The 22,622-nt window shown below is 30.6% G+C and overlaps 2 protein-coding genes across 3 annotated transcripts; one reads left to right on the top strand and one right to left on the bottom strand.

Annotated features, from left to right (window-relative positions):
- Positions 1 to 12,806: 12,806 nt before the first annotated feature.
- Positions 12,807 to 16,566, bottom strand: LOC108484715 (uncharacterized). 2 transcript variants are annotated; one of them, XM_017788614.2, is made up of 6 exons: positions 16,040 to 16,566; positions 15,718 to 15,818; positions 14,914 to 15,011; positions 14,263 to 14,465; positions 14,075 to 14,109; positions 12,807 to 13,112 (listed from the first exon to the last, which is right to left on the bottom strand). In XM_017788614.2, exons 1-6 carry the CDS (start codon positions 16,383 to 16,385, stop codon positions 13,089 to 13,091), a joined length of 807 nt encoding a protein of 268 aa, XP_017644103.1. In that variant the 5' UTR covers positions 16,386 to 16,566; the 3' UTR covers positions 12,807 to 13,088. The 2 variants fall into 2 exon arrangements, with proteins under 2 accessions (XP_017644103.1, XP_052886444.1); XM_053030484.1 differs by having other exon boundaries at positions 15,781 to 15,818.
- Positions 16,567 to 18,128: 1,562 nt separating this feature from the next.
- On the top strand, positions 18,129 to 20,828 carry LOC108484180 (uncharacterized). Its single transcript, XM_017787875.2, has 2 exons — positions 18,129 to 18,545; positions 18,685 to 20,828. The coding sequence occupies exon 2, from the start codon at positions 18,720 to 18,722 to the stop codon at positions 19,596 to 19,598; it is 879 nt and encodes a 292-aa protein (XP_017643364.1). The 5' UTR covers positions 18,129 to 18,545; positions 18,685 to 18,719; the 3' UTR covers positions 19,599 to 20,828.
- Positions 20,829 to 22,622: the final 1,794 nt, after the last annotated feature.

The raw sequence follows: 22,622 nt of genomic DNA, 5'->3' as shown, positions 1-22,622 counted from the left end.
ACGCTTTACCCCTAGGAGATAAATTACCAAATACCCCTAGGGTTAAATTGACCTAAATGCATGTTTGTCTGTTGTTATTTCTTGCATGCCATGTTGTTATTATCTCGATGCATGGGATGGGATATTGACGGAGGAAGTCTTGAAAGTGGCTTGTCCACGTCTTTGGAGGCTTTGCCTCAATTTATCGATAATCGGCTGAGCAAAAGGCATGCTGAAGTGTTAAATTTGGGTGGGTTGAGCTATTCCCACATGGAGTGTATGGTGATACGGGTGGAGTGTAGTGGTTGGTGGGTTGAGTAGTCTCCCAAATGGGCTTGCATATGTTATTGATGTTGCATGTATTTTGAAATGGGCCTATGGGCCATCATTATCTGAATAAGGGCTAAGGCCCGCTTTATTGTAATCTGAAAAGGGCTCGCCCAATACCACTATTACTGAATGGGCTTAGGCCCAATGGGCTTGAGTGACTTGGGCTTTGAATGGGTTTTCCTTACACACCGAGTTTCCCCAAACTCACCCTTTTATTTTCATCCACGCAGAAATCCCCAACCATAGTGGGCTTGGAGTCGTGAGGAAATTCGGAGTGGCCACCCATTCGAAAGTTTGATTTTCTTCCGTGAACTAGACATCCTTTTATTTACGTTTGAAGTTTTGGGTTTTAAATGTAATAAGGCCGCTTAATTATTTTTGATGGTTTTAATATGTATTACTAAGATAGGTATTACTTATTTTAACTGTTGAAATTGGATAGCTTTAGGCGCGTTTTCAAAAACAACAATTGATTTCAAAATAACACGACAACAAGCAAAGCTTCCGAATGAAAGTATTTTCCAAAATTAATCACTTTTCCTAAAAATGACTTAATCAAATCGGTTTCTAGAAATATCCATGACGTTAAGGTGTGGCAATGGCGGTATGCATGTCAGGATTGGATCCGAAGGGAGCTTGGTACTTAGCGGTCCGATGGACTCACCACCTCTTTCCGGTTTCCTACGGTGCATGACTTCCATTCACCTTAACCCTTAATGAATTAATCTTTTGAACATCAAGTACGATTTTTCGGACTTAGAATGGAATTTTTTTACGTTTTGATGTGGCATGCCGGATTCGGCCATAACTTCTGGGCCGGGTTTGGGGTGCTACAGCATCTTCTCTGGAAATTTATCATAATAGGATTATACCTGTTATAGGCCAATTTTGGGCCGTTTTTAAAATGACTCGGGCCCAAATATATTACATAAACCCAAATACCTTACAACATAAACCCACTAATCCCCTAATACCCAAAACCCGAATGGCCCACAATAACCCACTAGCTAAACCATCAAACCCATACCCGGAGCCCAATAATTAAACCCAAATTTTTACCTAGCCCAAATACTATTAGCCCAAAGCCTAAACTAACCTAAAACCAAACCCACACTTCTAACCCTTGTCTCATCCGGCCACTTGCATCTGCCCTTGTCCCATCCACCACCGACCTCTGCCACCACCACATTCACCACCTGCTCCACCTGTAAAACAAGAGGGACACGCAACAGCAACAAAGATAGAATAAACAGATTTGTACAAAGGCTATATAAGCCGATTTGAAGCTTTGTAAAGGGGTTTTTTTTTCGACAGTTCAAACACAAAAAAATAAGAAGACATTCGATTCCAGATTGAAAACAGCAATTCAATCAACATTTAAATACGAGGATAAGCATCCAAGCAAACAAAAAAATACCAAAGACCGAAGAATCAGAAGCTAAAAAAGCCTAAAGGTGATTTCTTTTTTTTTTCTATTTTTATTTCGTTTTAAAGCCTATTTTATCACCCTTCATATATTAAAATATAATAAAATAATTTTAAAAAAAAGGGAAAATCTTACCTTTCTGGCGATCGATCCGGTGACCGGCCGCTGGCCGGAATCCTTCCCCTCTCCCTCCTCTCTCTTCCTCTCCCTTCTTCTTTTTTTTTTCTTTTCTCCCTTCACAAATGAATTTTTTTCTGAAAATAGGCCTATTTATAGCCCTCCGAAACGACGTCGTTTTGAGCCTACCCGACCTGACCCGATCCAAATCCGCCTAGGATCCACGTGTTTTTAATTAAAGGGGAAATTGCGTGCGCGGTCCTTCCGCATTTTTGGTGTTTTAAATCAAGTTTATATTTATTTATAAATTGGCCCTGAAATTCATTATGGTTCTCAAATTGATCCCCCATGATGCGCACCGTTTTAAATGCGTTGGAAAATTGCTCTTTTGGCCCCCACTGCTTTCATGCGTGTTCTAATAAGCCCTTTCCTCTTTTTTTTTTATTTGCAAATCCGCCTGAATTCATTGTTAATTTTTTTAATCCTTTTTTGTTTATTCTCACTTTTTTATATTAGATTAAGTTTTATTATATATTGCTATTTTTCATATTATTACTATTATCATTATTATTATTTTATATTATTATTATGTTATATTTAGTATTATTTTTTTATATTACATTTTTACTATCATATTACTATTATCTTTGTTACTTTCTCTATTAATATTTATTACTCTATTTTTAACATTATTATTATATTATATTTGTTTTTTATCTTATTATTATTATTATTATTATTATTATTATTATTATTATTATTATTATTATATACAATATTAGTGTATGTTATATTATATATATATACTTATACATGGTATTATTTTTAATCACTTTATTTTATTTATTATATTATATTTGTTTTTTTTGTTTATTATTACTATATTTATTATTAGTATTAATGATAGTGTATATTTTATATGTATATGTATATATTATGTTTTTAATACTATATTTTTTTAATACCCTATTTATTGTGTATATTCTTAATATTATATCGTAAGTATTTTCTTAATAACTATATTATATGTATATATATACTATGTACGTATTTTTAATATTGTTATGTATTTTTTAATACATATATATAGGTACATATTTATGTGACCTTATTAATAGATGTTTTCAACATTATTATTATGTATGTATATATTATGTAACTATTTTAACATTATATTATATACGCATTTTATATATTATGTATATATATACCTTTCTAGTGTTGTATTTTTATCATGTATATATTTCTAAAACTATGCTATGTTTTTACATATTATCTTATGTATATATTTTATATATATATTATGTACTTATTTTTAGTGTTTTCATGGATATATTGTGTTTATATTTTAATACTACGTCATATATGTATTTTTACATTATGTATATATTTTTAGATATTATATATTAAGTATTTCTAATATCCTTATTATTTATACCCATGTACATACATATCTATGTGGTGTATTAGTAAGTTCAGTTTATATTGTTGTCATTTCTAATGTATATGTATATATCATCTATGTGTTATATATATTATGTATATATTTTCAATATTCTTAGCTATATTTTATATACTATTCCCATGTATATAGTATTATTACATTTATTTTACTCCTATTATATTTATTATCAGTACATATATTTTATTATACGTGTATATATATTTTTATATATTGTATTATTTTCATATGTTATTACACTCATTAATATACTTATTATTATCCATATTGCCACTTATGATCTTAATATTATTATGTTATTTGGTGTACATATATCTTTTATTATTACTATTTTTACTATTATTAGTAGTATATGTACATTATATATGTATATTGTATATGTTCATTTTAAATATGTTATATATATATATATATATATATATATATATATTACGTACCCATATTAGTATTATTATGTAAACCTTTTTCATCCTATTTTACGTACATATTCTTAATGTCATTATTACGTATATACATTCATTGTTTCCATTTCATATTTAATTCTAGAATTACATTATATCTTTATTGTCTATAATATTATTGTCACACTTATATTTGCTTCAATATACTTCTAGATCTGTCTTCTATTTATTTTTATTTTGCTTTGCATTAGTTCGAAAATCTTATTCTTTTTTTTTTAAAATAAGGCAACGTATCGGTTTAATACTAAGTCGCTGATTTCATCGCTATGTTGGGTGAACATCAATCGACTCGTAAAACGGTATGCCCTTCTAAAAAAAAATGAAAAACCAAAATTTCTCGTATTTCAATCGGATTACGACTAAATCTTACATTGAACTCGTATTTTTGAAGATCAAGACAACACGTGTTTATAAGATACCAATTTTGGGCATCGCGATGGTGCTAATACCTTCCTCGTGCGTAACCGACTCCCGAACCCTATTTTCTCTGGCTTATGACGTAGACCTAAACTCGGCCTCCTTTTGTTTTAAAAAATAAATTTATTAGGTGTCCGATCACACCTATAAAAAGGATCGGTGGCGACTTCCCCTTTTTTATTTCAAAATCAAACTTCAGTTTTCAAGTTTCCACTAAATCGCCACAATTAGCAACCCGAGCGAAATTTTTACGTTGCTACAATACCTATTCCATGTAACAATCCATAAATATACCTTCCATTCAAGTATGTAACTAGTTCGTAGGACTCCATAATATTTAGTCTAAATCATTATACTCGATTCACATACTCAATAATTACTCCATTTTCAGGGGCATCATAGATGCAAAACAGAGGCACAGATGTGCAAACAGGGATACCGAAGTATATACATAAATACTTGCAATTCACATGGTTATATAAATAACCAAAATAACTATATATATAAAAATTAGTTAACTAGAAATCAGTAATCTAAAACACAAACAAATTACAATTCTAAAACAAAACATTATGATCTTACCTACGATCCACTCCCGATTCAAACGCAGGGACTATTTCATAATTAAATACATTCTATTAAATTCACATACATTTCATACTCAATCTAATGCATAAGACCCTTAATTTTTCATTAATTATAAGTTTTCATTGAAATTTTACATTTATCACAATTTAGCCCTACCCTCAAAATACCAAAATTATCAAAACTTTATAACATAACATGCTAGCCGAATTTTTACCCTACCATATTCAGCCAACATTTATTCTAAATTCACTAAAATTCCCTATCACTTCTAACATTTCATCAATTTAATCCTTTGCTCAAAAACTTACAAAAATTATTTTATAATTTACTCATAACCACCAACTAATAACTCTAATTCATCATCTAATCTCATAATACTAAGAATTCATCCATGGTACATTTCAAAAGTCTTAACAGTTTCAAAAAAGAAGCTATGGGTTAGTTTGACCTAGTTGCAACATTCCCAAAAACATAAAAATTACAAGAGGTGAGCTTAAATTGAACTCACATGCAAAAGGGAACTTTAACCGAACCTTGCTAGCACAAAAATGACGTGTTTTTATATATTAATTATGTGTTTATTTTGAGCTTGAGCCTACTAATTTGAGCTATTTATGTCTTTTTATCTTTTAGGGACTAAATTGGAGGCGAAAAGTAAATTCAAGGGAAAAAGCATCAATTTGGAGATTAAATGGGCCAATATGCAACGTGGGACAAATATGGTGCCAAAAGTGCGAACATGGAAGGCACAAGGACTTAAAACAAATAGAAGAGATTTTATTTTGGAAGACTCTATTTTATTTTATTCTATTAGGATAATTAATATTAAGATAATTATTAGGATTATTCAAATTTAGGATTTTATTTTAATTATCTTTGTTTATCTTTAATTAAATGTATTTAGCTTTTTAAAATTTAAGTTCAATTAGACTATCTCCTAGCACTATAAATAGGGGTGAAGTGACTCTATTTGGGGCATCTTTTTCGTAAACACTCTCCCCAAAAGTCTTTTGTTCTTTCATATTTCTTTTCAATAAAATTTCTTTTTCCATATTTTTATTTATTTGCTTTCCTCCATTATCATGAGCCACTAAAAACCCTTCTAGCCAAAAGTTGTCAATATTTCCCAAAAGGGTTCTTGAGGCCTAGAATCTGTACTTAGCCTTCTCGCCAAGTATTCATCGTTTCTCCGCACTACGGGCTGACGCTTTCGTCCATGGCCCTTAAGAAGTAAGCTTTTCAGCATATGCAAAGGCGGCCGCTTTGTATGTTTTGGAAGGACTGCATAGTCAGTTCGTTAACTTACTGTGTCAGAGGTTGGCGAGCCAAAGAGACAAAATGGCTTGGGATTCGCCATTGAGAAGCGTTGATCTAGCATAGATTACTGGCTAGAGTCAGGTTCCCTAAAAATCGTAAATCTAATCTTTGGAGCTGGTGGTCGTAGGCGTCCTCTTCCACTATAACTGGCTTACTTGAGTCGAGAAGGATCATCCAAAAGCCAAGGATTGAGCCCAAGGCGGAATGAGACAACCGGAGGCTGGAACTTTCCCATAAGAATTTCTTTTCTCTTAAAACTCTCTTTATTATTTTTATTATTTTTGTAATCATAATTTCAGTAAACTTTAAATTCTATTTTTATTTTATTTTCGCTTCCAAAATCAATTCTTAAATTCTGTTTTTTATTTTTTTTCCAGGAACGTAGGTTTTCTTGGGCACGATTCTGCCCAGGATTTCGAGAGACAAGCATTCGTATAATCCGGTCCCTGAGGATTCGACCCTACTTCCCCTTTACTATTTCTTTTTCATTATTTTACAGGGAATATGATATTTTTGGTGCTCTCAACGACCGCATCAAAATGGTAGATTTCTTTTCTATTTTTGGTGGAAGAACCCTTAAGGGAAGATGATACTCAATTTTGTTTTAATTATTAAACTATATTAACTCTGTTACAAAATTGCCCTTAAAATTAAACATGCATTTTAACATATTTTCAAGCCTTAAACCGTCCATCAATAAAATTTATAGACAAAATACTTTATAAGTCCCTCCACATCATTAATTAAACTATCAAGTCAATATAATTCATTAATTATTAAGTTTTGCATCTTTTACAATTTAATAATTTTTATTCAATTACTAATTAAACCTCAAAATTTATTTACCAAAATTTAGTATAACCCTAATACAATTCCATAAACATTAACTAAATATTAAAACATGATCACACATCGAAATTGCAGTCCCGAAATCACTGTTTCCGACACCACTGAAAAACTAGATATTACAACATACATTTTGTAACATCCTGATTTTCAGTGGTGCCGAAAAACGTGATTTCGAAACACCATTCTGTAAACCGAGTCAGTAAATATTAAATATAAATATTTATGGAGTTGGTATAAAAGAATATTGATGTCTGGCCCATCAATTTTGTCTATTAATTACTTAATTAGGGTACAAGGACTAAATTATAAAAGTCCAATTGCTATAGATTTTTAATTGACCAAAAGTTTAGGGACTTAAATTGCAATTATAAAAAAGTTTAAAATGGTAAATAAACCATTTTTCATTAGGAGATAATTCATGATGATGGTTTTCTATTGTTGAAATTTAAATGCTTATTATGTTAATTAAGTTAGATTAACTTAATTAATTTAGGTTAATTAAAGATTATTAAGTATATATAAGACATGTGAAAGTGGGACATTCCTTCTTCATTTTCTCTTAACCGTCCATACATAAAAACCTTAGAAAAGTCATTTTTGAAACTCAAACATTCAGCCATCTAATAGGTAAGCAAATTTACGTCTTTTTCTTGTATTTTTTTTATATATTTTTGAGGTAATGGGAGCTTGATTTAGCTAGCTCATATACCAATTTGTAAAATTATTAAAGTTTTTGAAAGTTGTCATTGTTGAATTTTTGAATAATTAGGCTTGAAATTGATAGATTTTAAGCTTAGGGTGGTGAAAATGACTAGATTGTAATGTTTAATTGTTAGTTTTGCACATAGAATTAAAGTGAATAATATATAAAATTGTTGTGAAAATTCGATAGAAATAGAAAGTAGAGGATCCCTCATGAATGTATGTGAAGTTGGATTTTAAATCGAGGTTAAAAATGGAAAGTTATGGCTATTTTTAATTTAAGGACTAAATTGAATAAAATATAAAATTTAGGGGTATCAAAAAATGAGATTATATAAGTTCATTCATGTCATGACATAATATGCAAATTTTTTGGTATTGATGGATTGTATAAAATAATTGTTTAGATTAAGAACCAGATCAAAGCGGAATTAATCAAGGAAAAGATAAATTTGTTGATTAGTCCTTGAAAAATCAACTTGTTTGGTGTTTTGCTCACATAAGTTCATATGATATCTATTTACTTAGGTTGGTATGTATTTGATTTATATATGTATGCTTGATTGTGGATTACTTAGTTATAAATTGGTATGAAAGGCTAGAATTGGACTATTGGTTTAGAAACGTTACGAATTTAATTCGACTTAAATTGTGTCTTCCATTTTGGCCAATCTATTTCATGTCTATAATTCTCAACAAATTTTTTCAAGATCCTCATTTTTTTTCTTTATTTCAATAATAAAATTGTATGTAAAACCGTTGTCGACAACTTTCTATTTTCATAGTTCTATATTTTCTCGTATTGACATAACTTATTGAGTTCTATTTATTTTTATCATTTCCATATTTAGGTATTTGAATCCCTTTTGAAGTTTTAATAAGTAGTTATGTTGTAGGTCTTTTTAGGAGCACTCGCCTCCATTACATAACCATTTATATTTATTATATCATTGTACGAGATTTTTCATATTTGAAATCGATCAACCTATCATGCTTCAAACATGCATTACTTTCATTTATTCTAACAAATTGTCCTACTGGGACTTCAATTCAAATAAAAAAACATTAATTGATATATAGAACTATTCTGGTTAGAGTCTTCAATCCATGGCTTTTGCTCGAGATTTGGGACTTGATAAGGTGGTTGTAGAAGGGGATTCTCTTACCGTGATTAAAAATACATCGTCTAGCTATCTTGATCTCTCTCCTATTGGTCCCATTATTCAAAGTATTAGACACATGAGAATTTTTTTTTCAATGTTGTGATTTTGTGTTTACTTGAAGACAAGGGAATATTGTCGCTAATCTATTGGCAAGGTTAGGTAAGGATTATGGAGAAAATACCTTATGGATGGAGGACGGGCCGGAGTAGATCTATTGGCTTCTAAAAGAAGCTCAAGATTTTCTCCACTTAGAATAGTTTTTTTAGCTTTTTCTTTTGCTTCCTTGGTCTGGTTTTGTTTCTAGCCTGTGGGGAATGGGATTGCTGTCGCACAACAACTTGATTGCATGTTTTGGCATTGTTCTCCCTTTTGGCGTCCCTGATTTGAGGTTTTTAGTGTTCTATCATTTCTTCAAGATAGGGATTTTCTGGTTTGGCTCTTCAACTTTTATAGGCTTTGAGAGGTTTTTTTTTTTTTTAAATGTGAGGAGATTGGTTTTTCTTTTTCTACTCTCTTTCTAAACTTTATTTAATGTTTTTTTAGTTTTAGAATTGATTTTGTTAGGTGATTGGAGAACACTTGATTTTTGCTCTATATTTCACTTTTGTCCTTTTTTTTATGAATGCCAATTGAAAATACTTTCAATAAAAAAAAAAGCTATTCTCATTAGATCAATAAATATATATGGCAGTTAACTTGCAATAGAGGGAGATATCTTTTTGAATTTCTAGTTCAAATTACTTTCTACAAGAATCTAGATAGTAATAATTCATTCCAAGTTATTCTACCCTTCTATTATTTCTCTCCCTCTAATGTTGAAAAACTTATCAAATCAAAGTTGTAATCACCAAATCATGCTACAATCAAATCTCTAATTTATTTGACACATTTAATAATACAAGGAGACTCATAACTAATTCATTCTCAACTTTCTTTGAATACTCATTTTGTGCATTATGGTGGAGCAATTTAAACATATATCACACATTTAAAACTTCTAGATTGAGTTGTATTTGTTTCTTGACCAAAAGTAAATTGTAATAGGGAATATTTATTACAACTTATTGGCATGATGCATACAAGTGTTGATTCATATAAATTATCATTTCTTTATATACAAAAAGTTTTTTTTATCAAAAGTGATGATTTAGCCACTAATTGAAGATATTTAATCATTAATTTTGCTAAACTATTTATGTATAAACAACACGCTTTTGCGATCATTACTCACATCTATAATCCAACTTATAATAATTATTGAAAGCTTGAGTAATGAACTCACCAGCATTAGAGGATGTACGAATTTTATTGATCAATAGGGATATTTTCATACTTCTCTAAAGTTTATATTTAGACATAAAAATATACGTGATATAAAACTCTATTTCTAATAAACATTAAAATCCTAATGTATATTAAGCTTATCATATATTCATAATATGACATTTAATATGAAGGTGAATTTAAAAAAAGAAAATCAAAAAAAGATGAAGGTATTCTGGGGAGAACATTGTCCTTTGGAGTCTTTGATTATATATTTTGGCGTCAAAGTGTCTATTGCTCCGTTATGACGGTATTTGTATATCAGAACGGTTCGCTCCATCGGAATAGACACGCGTCAATATCCTAATAATTGTCTGTGCCATCAAATCGTTTGCGGTCTGGCTCCATCCACAATGTGATTTAAGGTCCCTCTCCACACACAAAAAATAGATATGCATTGTTACACACGCTTGAGGCATGGGGCGGTGATCTAAACGTAAAGAGTAGATGCAATTGGAACGTGAAACTCATGCAGTTGAATGGTGATGGCTCTTTCTCAATTTGGGGTGGCATCAGTGGCGATAGACTTACTAGGTTGCACAAATAGTCCGTTCAGTTATTAACCAAACCGAATTATTTAAAATGTAAAAATTTTTAACAGTTAATTGAATTGAATTTTTTTTAAATATAGTAATCAAACCGAAATATTTCGGTTAATCCTGTCGATTAACCGAATTAACCAAAATTTATATATATATTTGATTAAAATAAGTAAAAACATATAAAAATAAATTGCTAATGTTCATTTTCTTTTTTTTTAATAGTTCAAAAGATACATTGCTAATATAAAACATATTATATATAATATATATTATTTATTTCATTAATTACCTAATTTGAACTAAATTAACTGATAACCAAAATTTTAGAAAATTATTAACCGATATTCGACCGAACTAAATTCTACTACCGACCGATTAATTGAATTAGATCGGTTCGTCTGGTTAATTTGGTTTTAATTGAACTATGAACATCCCTAGTTGCAAAATTGAGTCCTACGGTACCTATGTCATGCGATCACTATTTTTTTTAATTAAATTATGGTATTAGTCATTCTACTTTGCAAAAGATATAAATTTAATCATTGTACTTTTATTTGGTTGTTTGTAGTCCCTATACCTTTTAAAATTTAAAATTTCAATCCTCACCAGCTATTAACTTCATTAAATTCTGTTATTTCCAAAATTTTATATGTCAAACATTTTATCATAAGTGTAATGTTATATTAGCTTATTATTTCCACATATTACTCACTAAAAATTCAGTTGGATTAATGATTGTTATTTGTGTCAAAACTAAAATTTCAAAATTCAAAAGTATAAGGATTTAAAATAATACAAATGGAGAATATGATTCAAATCTAGAATTGCATGCATGTATAGTACTAGACTAGTAATTGAATCTAATAAAATTAATTTAACAATAACTATCTATGTCATGACTAAAATTCCAAAATTTTAAAAATATAAAGACTAAAATTAAAATGTTTAAAAATAAAAACTAAAATTAATCAAATAAAAGAACATGAATTAAATCCACAACTTTTACAAAATATAAAGAGCAATAGCAGAAGCAGAATTTAACAATTTTTTAGAGATGAAAGTCGCTGCCTATCACGGATTTAGTTAATTAAAGAAGGTGAAATTTTTTTATAGTACGTGTTTGAAAATGACCAGCATTAATGGTCATTTTGATGCCTGAGGCTAAGGAGATGGTTACTGACAGTGGGAGACTAATAAGTTGGAGACTAGAGGCAAAGATATTTTAATGATTGACCCAAGGGGACGAGGAAATACCACTCAACCCCAAAACATATAGCACACACAAAACCTTAAGGGAATTGCAGGTATTTAAAATGGATACCTTACTTATGCTTTCCCATCATGGCCCATGCTCAATGGGTTGAGCCGAGTGGTGACCTTGGTGCTAAGGGAATGCAATTGTGTTTGTTTTTATAACTGGACTAGATCAATCAATCAAATTTATTGAATTAAGAATTGATTAAAATATTAATTCAAAATAAAAAATTAAACTAGTTGACTCATAAACTGATACGATTCGATTGAATTGATAATTAAATTAATTATTTTATTTTTAATTTTTAATTTTTTTAAAATAATTTACTTAATTAAATCAAACAAATCAATGATTTAATCAATTGAATGGTGGATTTAGTTTTGAAACCCTTACCATGTCTAAAAACCTCTCCTGCTGATGTTTTTGGAGGGGCTCCATGATCATTGGTATTACTATTTCCGATGAATGAATTTTAACTTTGCACAGAAAGGAGAACAGCCAGCTGCTTCCTTAATTTTTTCATGTACATATAATATCAAAATCTATATAACCTAAATTATTAGCTCTTTAACAATCATATAAATAAAATTATGATACTAAAAATATTACACTAATTGCTAAGTATTAAATTATGCAATTGACTGAGTTTTAGCTCAGTTGATATTAGTATTATTATTAATATAAGAAAAAGTGAATTCCTACCAAACACATTTATTCGGTTTAAATATATCCTATAAAAAAATTATGAAATCATGCAAACTCTTTGCAAAAGGATGTCCGGTTCTCAGCTCACCAAACCACATAATTTTGGACATAATATTTACATAAATAAGAAAAATAATCAAATGAATGTTCTAAAATCTATATAACATGAGTTATTAATCTGTCAAAACTTATGTAAAATAATCAATTAAAATATACCAACATAATACGGATGCACAAATTACCATGTCTTGACCTCTTTCCTAAATGAGAATAAACAAATAATAATAATGGCAAAGAAAAAGAAACACCAATGGTTTTCTTATATTGATAGAGAACTATATGAATCACCTGCCCAGTTTTATTCTACTGAAAATGTTTTAGCCAGCAATATCCAGACATCTTCTTTCAGATGTAATGGCAAACGATTTACCATGGACCGGTTTCGCCATCGTCTATGATTTCACCTTCTCATCATCCTGCATGTTTCAGGTCCAGCTAGTTTTAGAACAAATATGATTGCAATCATTCAATAAGATTGCGAAACTTGCATCGATATAAGCAGGAGCTTTTGGCTTTTTGATGGTAAAAGTATCATGGAGACCCTTGTACCATGAGTTAAATTGTATTTTACCACCTTCAGTAAAACAAAATGAGCAAATTAGTTACCATACATTAAATTAAAGAGCAAATTAGTCTTTTTTATTAAAAATTTTATCCATTTCTACTGTTAAAAACTGGCGTGACAGCACGTAGTGTGTCACGTGTACCTCATTTTGACATATAAAAACCAGTTTTAACAGAAAAAGTAAATGAAATTTTTAACAGAAAGAGCCAGTTTGCTCTTTGATTTAATGTACAAGGACTAATTTGCTCATTTTTTTTTTTACTAAAAGGGTAAAATGCAATCTGACTCATAATACAAATACCTCCATGGTGCATTTTGACACATCAAAACTGTATCACAAGGAAGCCAAATATGTGCAAGCATAAACCATAATACGCATTCATTCGAAATATTGCAGAATATATCAAAATCGGAGTTAGTTCGAACGAAACTCCAATGCAAGGAAACTCAAATATCTACTACTATATGCACGCAAGAGTACACTCATAAACCATCACTTATGTACTTTATAAAACCACATAAAGTAAAGTCATAAATTTGGTCATATGAATCATTAGAAGCTTGCATTATCCCCTTTATTTGCTTATGTATTTTTCATTTTCAACTGGTAAAATGATTCTGTAAAAAGTAAAAACAGGTAAAACCTCATAAAACCAAGAAGCTACAGGAATGTAGAGATCATATTGCAGTCCATCGGATTTGGTACGAAGTCACTTGTATCGAACAACTTTTATTTTCAGTAAGTCCAATCTACACAAGCAATCCAATGAAGAAATGAAACAAGACCGAGTCCATAAACAGAACTGTGCTTACCGAGCCAAAATCATCGAAGCCCTCATCTCCATCATCTGATGCACCAAACAGATGATTAGCAAAATAAAAGCAGTTCAAATGAAAAAACAGTGATGATGACGCTAATATAGGAAAAAGCATAATCTATTTCAAGTGAATAACGACAATCAACAAACCACCTTAATGTTTCAAGAAAGAATTATTCATACCAGGGCATTCATCGCTGTCACCACCCAAAAGAAATACATCCAGGTCTTGCTCAACAAATGAGGCCGAAGTTTTATTATGTTGCTTGCTTTCCTTTGCCTGTTGTTGAGTCGTCATTTCAATGTTTGAAGATTCCTTTATTTTTTTGTCCCGGATTTTTTCTGCTGTTTTTCGCTCAATCTCTTCCATGTACCACTTCTCATACCTATATGGAAGCATATATTAGCAGGGTCTACTGCTGGTAACAAAAATAATGTTATCTAAAACACAAGTAAAAGTGCACAGTAGAGCAAGAAAATATCTAAAATGCACCTTCAGATCCAGATGACATGCACAATTACACAAGAATTGATTCTGAGAAAGATGTGTTTTAAAGAATTTCAAGTCAAATGAAAAGAAATCAATACTATTAAACGTGTGCTGAAGGCCAAACTATTTCTTCTGGAATCATAAATTCAGTGGAACATTCTATTTTTGGTTTAAAAGTTTGTGAATTCATAAAATACATAAATTAAAGGAGAAGTGCAAGGATGCAATAATCATCTGAACTACCTATATTCTGGGAGAAGCTCATTTTAAATGAAGTGGTGACTAGCAAGTGTAAATTCAGCAAAAGACAAATTGAAGGCTTAACATCGAGATGGATTACTTACGGTGCAACGTGACTGTTTACTAGTAGAAAGTATATTCTCCAGAATTTCCTCTCTCTCATAACACGCGGGCACAACTCAAACCTTAACTTTGAAATTTCCTGGAATATAGAGTAAAAGAAGTAAAACCATATTCTTCAGAAACACAAGACTCAATTACTCCAACTATCAATTGATATGAATATGCTCATGCACTATGATTACACTTACCGTGCTAATAATAAAAAGTTAACTTTGTAGTATATACAAAATAAATACACATTAGGCTGGTCAATTTACCCCCATGAAGACTCAAGAATTTGGGAAAATATCAGAGAAAAAAAGAGAGCATCACAGTTTGGTGCTTACTATTCAAACAACATTGAATGTTTTAATCCCAGCAAAAGACCATATATTCAACAAAGATGGAAATAAATTACCATAATCTGGCAGTAGTCCCCAAAAAGGAGGAAAATTGCTATTACTATTTCATCAAATTGGAAAATAAGTATGGGACAGTTTACACCCTTTTCTGGTTCCAATGGATAGAATATCATAGTTAAACATATGATTGAGTGGAATAACAGTAATGCAAGTGCAATTATATGCAGATTATGTAGCTATTGACTATATGTTATTTGCATACAATTAACATTATAATCATTTGAAATACAATTTAATATTTTAAAACCTTTAAAATGAATTTAGATACATACTGTAGGAATAGGACAACATGTTTACTCAAGAAGATTAAAATGTCATAGGAATTAAGCATATCATAAACACACACACACACACACACACACACACACACGCTCTTATATGCACCTTAACCGTAGAAAGTACAAGCTTGGCATGTTTTTCTTGCCACTCTGTAAGATCTTGCCTTACATTTGAGATTGTGGGAACATCAGACATAGGAGAATCATCTGCCAATGAAAAGATTCATGAAATCAACTTAAGCCAGAAGATAGTTACATTGCATTTATGATATAATGAAAATTTAGAATTTCTTTCTTAGTTCCTAAATTTTCACACCAAACAACCAGAGCATCGACTTTTCAAACACTCAAATTTCGTTTTCTAGTTTTCCACTACATACCTTTTTTTCTCAGCATCCAAACAAAGCTTAAGGAAGTAATTATTTTACCAGGTAAAGGAAAATCCTGAAAGGTGCTTAATGTAATCCCCTTAACAAAATCTCTCAACTCTTCATTAATACCAAAACTCTCCAGTTCCTTCTCTTGCTCCACCATCCTCTCCGTGTTTTGTGGAGGCGCGACCCCCTCGGCGATCGACGACTTGATGAGCTCGGCTTGCTTCGCGGCTTCCGCTTTGATTTCTTCGGCTCGTTTGGAAGCCTCGGCCGCGATCTCCTTGGACCGTTTCATAGCCTCCGTTACTATATCGCCGAGCTTAGCGGAGCCTATACTGAGCTCCGACGACCGGCGAGCAGCATCCTCAGCGAAGTTCCGAGCCTTGTTCCAAATATCCATTTCGGACCAAGCCAAATGCTCAATCTTAAATTCTCTTCGTCTTTCTCCTTCCTTTGGTTTCTTCGTTGGGATTATTGTTAGAAATGTAGAAAGAAGTGAAGAATTTGATATGCTAAGGCTATGGTTGAGGTATCCACGTTTGCCATGACAGTTATTAGATTTTCGAGAATAATATATATATATTTATAATTTTTTATATTTTCGTATTTATTTTATAAATTTCTTTTCTGTCGAAACCAGAGTCTGTAGAATGACTGACTATTCACCCCATTTTATAAATTTTTAACAATATGCAATCTATTTTATAAATAAATAAATATTTATTGTATTAATCTACTTATACGGTATAAATATTCATTTGTATTCACATATTTTTTTATCTTATAATTGCATTTAATATATTATATTTATATAAAATTTTATTATATTCATAATTTATATCTAAGTCCAAACAAAATTATATATATATAAATTAAATTTAGATATTTTCTTATTCTATTTCCAATATCATATCATGTTTTATTTTAATTCCTACTTTTATATTTGATTTTTAAATTATAAAATTTCTGTAAGTTAAAAGCACTCTATTGAACCCACAAATTATTAGTTGAGAAAACAAGCTCAAATTTTAAAAAGGGTAATTGTTTGAATGGCTTTAGCTGTAAACAATGTGGGTTCAATAAAACTAATCTCCGGTTTAATTTAACTTCAAAATATTTAATTTAAAAAATATATAAAATTTGATTACTGAATTTTCCAATTAAGTTAACATTAGTGTATATATATATATATTCAGTTCATTTTGACATTTAAATTTAATAATTAGATCCATTTTGTTACATTTGAAAATATAAAAGCTTGATAATGTAATGGAAAAGAATGATATAAAATAAGAATGTCACGTCATCTATATTCCTTTCTCAATAGTTTAATCACACATAAAATTTTCATCTTGAAAAATAAATTATTGAAAAGGATAATATCTTTATTTCATACAATTCTTTTTCTAATACGATACTCTAAAATTATGCTACATCATCACTTGAAAGTTTTAAGTGATGTGTGGTATAATCTTAGATTGTCACCTTTAATGTTTTAATAATCGAACAGGTGATTAAATATATTAGACTATTAATTCTCCAATTCAATCAGTTTGATCGGTTCAATTCTTGAATTAACAATAATTAAATAAATAATTAAAATTCATAAAAATCTAAAAAGAATAAAAATTAACATTAAACTAATTCAACTATTAATTTTATCTCGATTTTTAATTTTACCAATTTAAAGCTATTTCAAAGTGAATCGATACAATTTATTTTCTCAGACAGCTATATCTCATTTGGTTCCACTCATCAATTCGTCTGGTTTAGTCTTATTATAGTAAAATTAATCACATCTTCAAATATTAACAAAATTTAAATTCAAAAATCTAATTATCAACTTTAAAAACTACAATAAAAAAATACAAAAATCAAAATAGATGTTAGCCAAAATTTATAATTATATTCTAAAAAGCACTCTACTGAAAGCAGTAGGCTAAAGGTCAATGTCTATCCTCAGCACCTTGGACTCATTATGTCTCAAATAAAAAACCTAGTTTTTTCGAGAATCTTCTTCAACTTTTTAGATTTTTCTTTTACCCCAAAATTTAATTTCAGCCCACAGTTTTGAATAATAAAAAAACGAAGAAGGGTACACAGAGACTAGAGAATAAACATATTTAAATTGAGTATGAAATTTCAAGGCTTCAAGATTCTCACTTCATTCTCTTCCACATATCTAATGACATGTAGGGTTATATCAACCACGTGTAAAAGATAAAGACAAGCTCTAAAAACGAAGAAAAAGTTTTACTTCATAAATCAGTCTTCTTCTTTTCTTTCTTTGCCTTGATGTTTCTTAATTTTGACTTTCCCTTTTATTACATGTCTTCCATGTCTCTATCTATGTCTGAAAATCTTTAAAAGTTTAACAAGAACCTCCACTAGTTTATCCTTTTTTGTTGCTCTTTGGATTTGCTTTGCTTCTTCGTAAAAATATCACTTTCCTTTTCAATATATATAAACTAATAAGCATACTTCAGCAATCCAGCAATTGCTCCAGTTCTGGGAACATGCAAAAGTTCGAACTTTTCAGCCACTGTTACTCTCTTACCAGGTTCACTTTTAATTTACATTGTTTTGTGGTGATTTAATGGTTTTAGGATGATATTTGATTTGGGTTTTGTTTGTTTGTTGCAAATTTTTTGGTTCCCATGTTTGTGCTGATTTTTGTGGTTTCATTTTTGTGTTGATAGGGTTTGATTAATGAGAAGTTAGGGTTTGGTGTAAAATGTTGGTTTTAAGCATGAATTCCAAAAGGCAAAGGCGGCCTAATGTTAGGTTAGGGGAAATAGGGGATGCGTCTGCTGCTTTTGCATGTGGATTTTCTCAGAAAACTAAGGAAAATTTAGTACATAAAAGATGGAAACCTGATTTTCTCAACTCTCAAGTGAATGAACCTGTTACTGTTGATGAGTTTTCTAAAGGGAAATCACCAGATTTCTTGAATTTGGACCCCGATTTTTTGCCGGCCGATTTGCAACAGAACAGAGAGAATAAGAACCCCAATTCTTCAAAATTGGGTTTTGATTTGGTTACTGCTGATGAAATTGACATGATGAAGTCTAGTATAAATTTTGGTACCATAACAAGAAAGAGTAGGGTCATGAAACGGCGAGGGCGGGTTCGAGAAGGCAACAATTCCGCGTTTCTTTGCAGTGCTTGGACACAGAGTCCTAAATTTAGCCCTGAATTTAGTGGTGAGGATAGAAAGGAGCACGACGATGAGGAGAAAGAGTTTATGGGGATCGAAACGAATGCTTGCATAGATTCGCAGGACATATCAGACCATGATGCGGATGAACCTGATAGTTGGCAACAAGGAAATGCTGATGATTGTTATGAAGGAGATAATGCGTTGCTTAGATCCGGTGATGAATGGGACCAAACGAGATATGCGTGTAATGATGTTACCGGTGTCCGAACGTGGTTGGAGGACTTGGGATTCGGTAGGTATGCTGGTATTTTCGAAATGCATGAGGTTGATCAAGAAACTCTGCCTTTGCTTACGCTGGATGATCTCAAGGAGATGGGTGTATTTGCTGTTGGACATAGACGGAAGTTGTATACCGCAATACAACAATTAAGAGGGGGCAACGCTTCTTCGTGAAAACTCTTCGAATAAATTGTGGGTAGTCCTTTTCTTTTTTTGTACTTCCCCTCCCTTATGTGCAGGAAAAAAAATATCACAGACGTGTAACTTTTTCCAGTTTCTGACATGGTTTTTTTCCTTTATGTTCCTTTGCTGGCTTTTGTTAATGAGATGAACTTCACCAGTTCTTACTTTTATGCGTCTTTCATGTTTATTATCTCTGCCCCCCTCGAATTATAAAATCTTAACATTATGTGAACTAAAATGGTAACTTGCTTCGAATTTAGGCACATGATTCAGTTTAAATAATCTTCATATCGTGATCGACTTATAAGCTGGTGATACAAGTCAACGTTACTTGGCAGTTGGCATCGAGTCATGCAAAGCTTAGGTATGAACTTTTTGTTTAATGCTAGTGAACGTTTTTCATGAGCTTTACATCTGAGATTGAACGGCTGATCGTATTTATTTCTTACTTTTAACTTAGAAGTACTTGAGAAATCCCGTTTACTTAGAAATAAGGATAAAAACCGTGTCTCTGCGGCTTTTTGCTGTTTTTCCTTTCTTTTAAGTGTTGAAAAACATGTTATATCCTGATGAAAATAAGTCATAGAATGATTTAAGTATACTTAGAAATTGTCTTAATAGGTTTCCATGTTGTTTTAGCATGAAACAAGCTCTTTTATATACTATATTGTGATGTCGATATGGGAGTACGTGATCCGAAATGTTAATGTATATTGAAAACTGTACATGAAAATGTGATATGTCATGTTGGTGGTGCCTCAAATTTAACTAATGCATGCTTCTCCGTGGTTTTTCTTTGTTCAATAGAGCTGATTCGGAGAAATGCTCCACTTTCAGTAGGTATTGCCTTGCTTCATTTTTCTTTAAGTACACTTCAGTACTTGTATCTGATGCATGTCTAAATGTGGGTTATGACCTCCGCTCACCGATGCCTCCAAATGAATGGGATAAACTTGAATATAATCGTGTTGGACACATGCCCGGATCCAACACAAGTACGTTCGAGTAACATAGGTATTGCAAATTTATTGCTTCACAAGTAAGATTTCCTTGCTTGAAGTTTTTGCACTTGTATTTATGGTTGATAAACATTGAAACTTAGGTGATGTTTCTCTTGATCTGCAATGGAAATGAAATGGCCATATTTCTTCTGCAGATTGTTCTGTGTTAGTTTCTTGTAATATTCAGTATTTGAACTTTTAACTTTTTTCCATTTTGGTCTCTAAGCTTTTCTTTTTTGCCCATATTAGTCTCTGGATTCCGTTAGGGTATGGTGGGTGAAATTGTATCATGTTATCATTTGAATTTTTTTATTTATACTTTTAGATTTTATGTATATATATTTTAAAATTTTTAAAGAATGACGTGATACATTCTTTTAGCCTCACATTATCAGGTTTTAATGGAATTTAAGTTCAAGATCAGTCAAACCCTCACATTATCGGTTTCTAAATCGGTCAAGATCAAAATAAATTATTAAAAATTTATAAAAATAAAAATTATGAAATTACAAAATTTGATTTAATTTATTATTAGATTGTTTTAATCGATCTGTATTGACTTATAAGTCATTTTTGAGATCGATTGGTTGTCATTTCTAACTTGGAGAAGATTATCGAATTTTTACCAAATTGAATATAGCATTTTCTTTACTGTAATGATCCATATTTCACAAATTTGGTTTAGCGCTGGTGAGTCTTCTTGCTGCTTAGCTGCTGTTGTCCGAAATGGACGCAGGGGGTTAAATCTGCGCTGTTAGTTATCGTATTTCGCCCTTTCATATTTATATCGAATTATACCAAATTAAATGGGTTGGTATTACAGTTAAAGTTAAAGTATATCATAATTACTCGTGCTTGTAATTTTATTTGGGTAAATTATAAAATAATTATTTTTTTATTGTAAGTTACATTTTAGTCACTTAGGTGTTATAACATTTTAGCCACTAAACTGTTAATTGTTATTAGTTAATATGGGATGTTAAATTATTATTTTAAATAGAATTTTTAAGTTAAATTATACAGTTTGTTCCTATATTTTCTTGTTTTGAGTAACTTAATTTTTCTTTATTTTTCATTCTTTTCTGCTTTTCTTTCTGTTTTTTCTCAAACCTCTATTATTTTTAATGTAGTCTTTTTATGTTTTTTATTTGTTAAAAAATTGCTTCAACGCTAGTTCTCGTGCCCTCTTTCACGTAACTGCAATTCTGATAAAAGAATTTAATTACTAATTTAAGCTTAAATTAATGAGAGTTTTAACCCAACTTCAAATTAGCTCAGGGTTTTTAAAAATCCTGAAAAAAAGGAAATTATATAAGGAATAAAATGAAGAAAGCAAGAAATTCTTTTTCCAAAAAGAAAACAAGCACGAATTACTTAAACAAATAGTCATGGATGGTATAAGATTACTTACATATTGGCATGTTGAAACTTTCTTCACAGCGTCCCTTTCTTCAACATCTCTCTTGACAAGTAGAGGTTAGCTTGTTACAACAATACGTCGGGCTTTTTTATGAATAACTTTGATAAAAACTTTCATTTTAATTTTTTAATATGTATAATTAGATCCATCAAGAAGTCCTTCCTTCAAAAAGCCCATAACTACTAACTACATAATCAAGATTATCTTTTAGTACTAATTACATAATCAATATCACACCAAAAGGTGATCGATGATCTACTATGATATCAATTGGCAATTATGATTAAATGCGTGTTAAATAGTATTGTGACTTTAATTATAACACCTCAAATTAATGCATAAAACAATTAATAGAAAGTGCATAAAACAATTAATCACACGGTTTAGTAGTTACCACCTACATTTGCAAAGTCATGCCTAGATAACAATTCATTATCCGAATCACCACCTCAAGAAAACTAGTAAAAAAAAACATGCATATTCTAATTTGGTAATATTGAAAATATGATGCCTATGAAAACCCTATTTTCCTAACCCACTTTTGAATCTCAATTAAAAATAAAAAGGGTTGGAATGCCTAATATTACTACTCTA

This window comes from Gossypium arboreum, chromosome 7, assembly GCF_025698485.1.
Source record: "Gossypium arboreum isolate Shixiya-1 chromosome 7, ASM2569848v2, whole genome shotgun sequence".
In the NCBI taxonomy this organism is placed as follows: Eukaryota; Viridiplantae; Streptophyta; class Magnoliopsida; order Malvales; family Malvaceae; genus Gossypium; species Gossypium arboreum.
This window is presented reverse-complemented; position numbering and strand designations above follow the sequence as displayed.

Coding starts and splice junctions, on each gene's coding strand:
- LOC108484715 (XM_017788614.2), bottom strand. CDS start 16,385: ATGGATATTTGGAACAAGGCTCGGAACTTCGCTGAGGATGCTGCTCGC. Junction 14,466..14,913: donor GTAAACAGTCACGTTGCACC/GTAAGTAATCCA, acceptor GCTTCCATATAG/GTATGAGAAGTGGTACATGG. Junction 13,113..14,074: donor GCTTCGATGATTTTGGCTCG/GTAAGCACAGTT, acceptor TGAAACATGCAG/GATGATGAGAAGGTGAAATC.
- LOC108484180 (XM_017787875.2), top strand. CDS start 18,720: ATGTTGGTTTTAAGCATGAATTCCAAAAGGCAAAGGCGGCCTAATGTT.